The sequence below is a fragment of the Pinus tabuliformis genome, chromosome 2_1 (assembly GCF_031772625.1).
Source record: "Pinus tabuliformis cultivar Carrire ecotype Pingquan chromosome 2_1, CPIR1, whole genome shotgun sequence".
Lineage (NCBI taxonomy): Eukaryota > Viridiplantae > Streptophyta > Pinopsida > Pinales > Pinaceae > Pinus > Pinus tabuliformis.
In genome coordinates, this window is record NC_142299.1 from 187998053 (window position 1) to 188001587 (window position 3535).

The window sequence follows — 3535 nt, forward strand, 5'->3', positions numbered from 1 at the left end:
CCGAACAGGAGCCAACACAGTGAGCCACCGCCACCTCCCTCAGGACCAGAGCATGAGCAAACGCGAATTGCGGGAGAATGTCCGAGAACCTGTGGCTTTGAAGCGCCATGTTCCCGTTACCAAGACGTGCAGTTAATGCCGAAGGGACGCTTCTGCCATGAGCCATAACCTTCATTCTTAAATGCTGCGTGCTGTGACAACTAGTGCGAGTCCTCCTGGTGTACGTGGCTCGTCCGGGCGGACACATGCCCTTCTGACGAGCCACAAACCCTCTGTATCTAATAACCACCCGCATCCGGGAGGGAGAGATCCTTTTGCACCAAGGCGATGCAGTCTTTTTTGAGTTGTTCATCTTCAACCATGTCCAGGGAGCCAGAAAAGTATGGTGAAGTCTGAGAAACACCTTGGTTAGCCATTCTGTCGGCTACCTGATTTGCTGTTCTTCGCACATGCTGGAAGGTTATGCTATGTGGATTCTTAAGCTTCGCCTCCAAGGATTCCAACCTGCTTAGAAGTCTCCAGCTGGTTGCTACTTTGACCGCTGTCGCCCCTGCCTGAATTTTCTTGGCTGCAGTGATTAGAATGAGAGAGTCGCCCTCCACCTCAAGAGGGAAGAAGTGTTGTTGCTCTGCTAAACAGATCCCTTGCCAAAGTCCTTCCATCTCCGCTACATTGTTGGTGTCTTTGCCTAGAGAGCCATAATAGATATGCAGAAGTGCTCCTGTATGACTTCTGATGATTCCTCCGAATCCTGCCGGACCGGGATTACCCTTTGCTGCACCATCAAAATTGAGCTTGAAAGAGTTGAAAGCTGGTGGGGACCAGGAGGACGGGGAGGTGGAGCTGCGTGGGGGACGGGTAATGACCTTTGCAAAGGCTGAAAGGTCAAGATTCCATTCTTTAAAAATATCCCTCTCTTGTTGCGCTTCTGGCATGTCAGTGTCATACCAGGTTCTTATGGCTAAGGTTTCCTGGATATTTCTTTTGTAGATAAGCCACAGAGCGTCTATTGTCCGGGAGGTGTTGTTGAAGATTCGAGAGTTGCGCTCTTTCCAGAGAAGCCAGTACAAAAAACCTGGAATTAGACCCCATAAGGTATTGAGAAGTTGGCATTTGAATGGGTTCTTGTCCCAGTTCCTAATATTTTCCGTTACATCCTCGCCCCTTGGTGCTGTTCTTTTATTGCATTTCTCCACTTTCTCCCAAAGTTGCTTTGCTAACGGACATGTCTCCATTAAATGGCTGATTGTCTCAGCGTGGAGATTGCAATTCGGGCATCTAGAAGGCCCAATGAATCCCCGTTTTATCAAATTATCCCAAGTAAGAATGCGCTTTTTACTGAGCAGCCATAAGAAGGTTGAAATTTTAGGCCATAGCCCTGGTAGCCAAACTCGTGCCCAAATTTGATCTTGATCCGCTTGGGTATTTGAATAGCGCAGCTGATGTGCTTCTTTAGTGGTGAATGTGCCTTTGTGCTTGTGACCCCATCTGAGCTTATCCTGCTAGTTTGAGTGGCGGATTCTGCGCTGAGAGAGTTCCTGATCCAATTCTGAGTATGTTTCACCTTCCCAGTCCCTTTGCCAGCTGTTTGCGGGTCTCCATAGTTGGTACCCATGATGCTGCGTCTGTTGCCAGAACTGTTGAACCTGAATGAGGTTTTCTTGCTGCATATAAGATTGCCAGAGTGGCATTTGGAATAGATTTGCCAGTTTAGGGAGCTGCTGCCACGAATCCTCCCAGAACTTAGCTGACGTGCCGGAGTGGATTTCCCAGAAACTGTGTTCCTGAATGAAGCGGCTGTGTATCTTTGCAGCATTCCAGATTGGTGAGCCTTGGGCGATGGAGTTAATTCTGATGAGATCGTGCCATTGACTTCCCAGAGCATATTTTGCTTGCCATAAGCGTGCCCAAGGTGAATGAGGCTTGGAGATCCAGTTCCACCACATTCGGGCTCCCATAGTGTTGTTACTTTGAAGTGGATCTCGAAGCCCTAGTCCTCCCTCTGTTTTGAATTTGCACACTTCTTTCCAATTAACAAGAGCCCATTTTCGATTTCTGCGAGTGGAGCCCCATAGGAAGTTGCGCTGAAGGTTACAGATGGCTTTAAGGACCCATTTTGGGGCTGCCAAGGTGGAGAAGAGGTACAACGGCATTGCTTGAAGGACAGACTTGATCAGGACCAATCTGCCTGCCATGTTGAGAGCACGAAAGGTCCACGATGAGAGTTTTGATTCCAGCCTATCAAGGAGAGACCGCCATGAAGCATGTTTAATAGCTGAGTCTGAGAGGGGAGCTCCAAGGTATTTAGATGGCAGATGGGAAATGGTGAATCCCAGGATTCTGGCAATATTCCTTTGCGTGGAGGGGGGGTGTTGAAAAAGAAGAGTTGAGACTTCGAGGCATTGATGGAGGTGCCGGAGGCATCAGAGTAAAGGGAGAGGAGAGACTTAAACACAGAGGCTTCTTTCGAGGATGGATGACCAAATAACATGGTGTCATCCACGAACTGCTGATGGGACAGAGGATTGAGACCATGGATAGAAATACCTTTAAGCTCTTGAGAGGCAATAGCTGATTTGAGAAGTCTGCTGAGACCCTCTGCCATTAGAACAAAGAGAAAAGGAGAGAGAGGATCCCCTTATCTAATGCCGCGGGAGGGTCGAAAGGGGGAAGAGGGAGAGCCATTCAAAAGAATAGAGAAGCTGGGAGAGGTAATGAGATTCATAATCCACCTGGTCCAGGTTGCACTAAAGCCAAAGGCTAAAAGCATTTTATGAATAAAATTCCAACTAAGCTTATCAAAAGCTTTGGAGAGGTCGAGTTTTAGAATCATACCTGGTTTCTTAAGAATCTTTAAGGAGTGTATAACCTTATTTGATAGTATGATTCCATCCATGATCTGCCGTCCTTCCACATATCCTGTTTGTTCCGGAGATATAAGTAAGGGTAGGAGTGGTTTGAGCCTATTTGCAATAACCTTTGAGATTAGCTTGTATATAACATTGCATAATGCGATTGGTCTGAAGTTTTCCGGCCTGTTGGGTTCTTCGCCTTTGGGAACCAGAGCTAGGAAGGTGGTATTGAGGGCCGGGAGGATCCAGTGCATACTTCTGGATTCTTCAACAAGGTCCCAAACTTCATTTTTGATGAGGTCCCAGAATTCGTGGAAGAAATTGGCTGTAAAGCCATCAGGACCAGGCGCTTTTCCGTCTTTGAGTTGAGCCATGGCTTCTTCAACTTCTTGCAGGGTCGTGGGCTGGAGTAATCTGTTGTTGTGATCCTCAGTTATGATGCTTGGAATATGCTACATGATGGCTCTAATTGCTGCATCCCTGTTCTCAATGGGTTCCGTTAAAATTTCCTTGAAATACCCTGTGAATTCCTTTTCCATGTCCTCATGTTCCTCAATTCTTTCACCTTGTTGGTTGTTGATGAACGCGATATTATTGTGCATTCGCCTTTGAATGGTGGCCTTGTGGAAGAATTTTGTATTCTTCTCCCCCTCTTTGAGCCAGTTGATTCTCGACTTTTGCCG

The 3535-nt window shown here is 47.2% G+C and overlaps 1 protein-coding gene across 1 annotated transcript; it reads right to left on the reverse strand.

Moving 5' to 3' along the window:
- Nucleotides 1-2173: 2173 nt before the first annotated feature.
- Nucleotides 2174-3226, reverse strand: LOC149199362 (uncharacterized). Its single transcript, XM_089400554.1, has 2 exons — nt 2836-3226; nt 2174-2598 (listed from the first exon to the last, which is right to left on the reverse strand). Exons 1-2 carry the CDS (start codon nt 3224-3226, stop codon nt 2174-2176), a joined length of 816 nt encoding a protein of 271 aa, XP_089256680.1.
- Nucleotides 3227-3535: the final 309 nt, after the last annotated feature.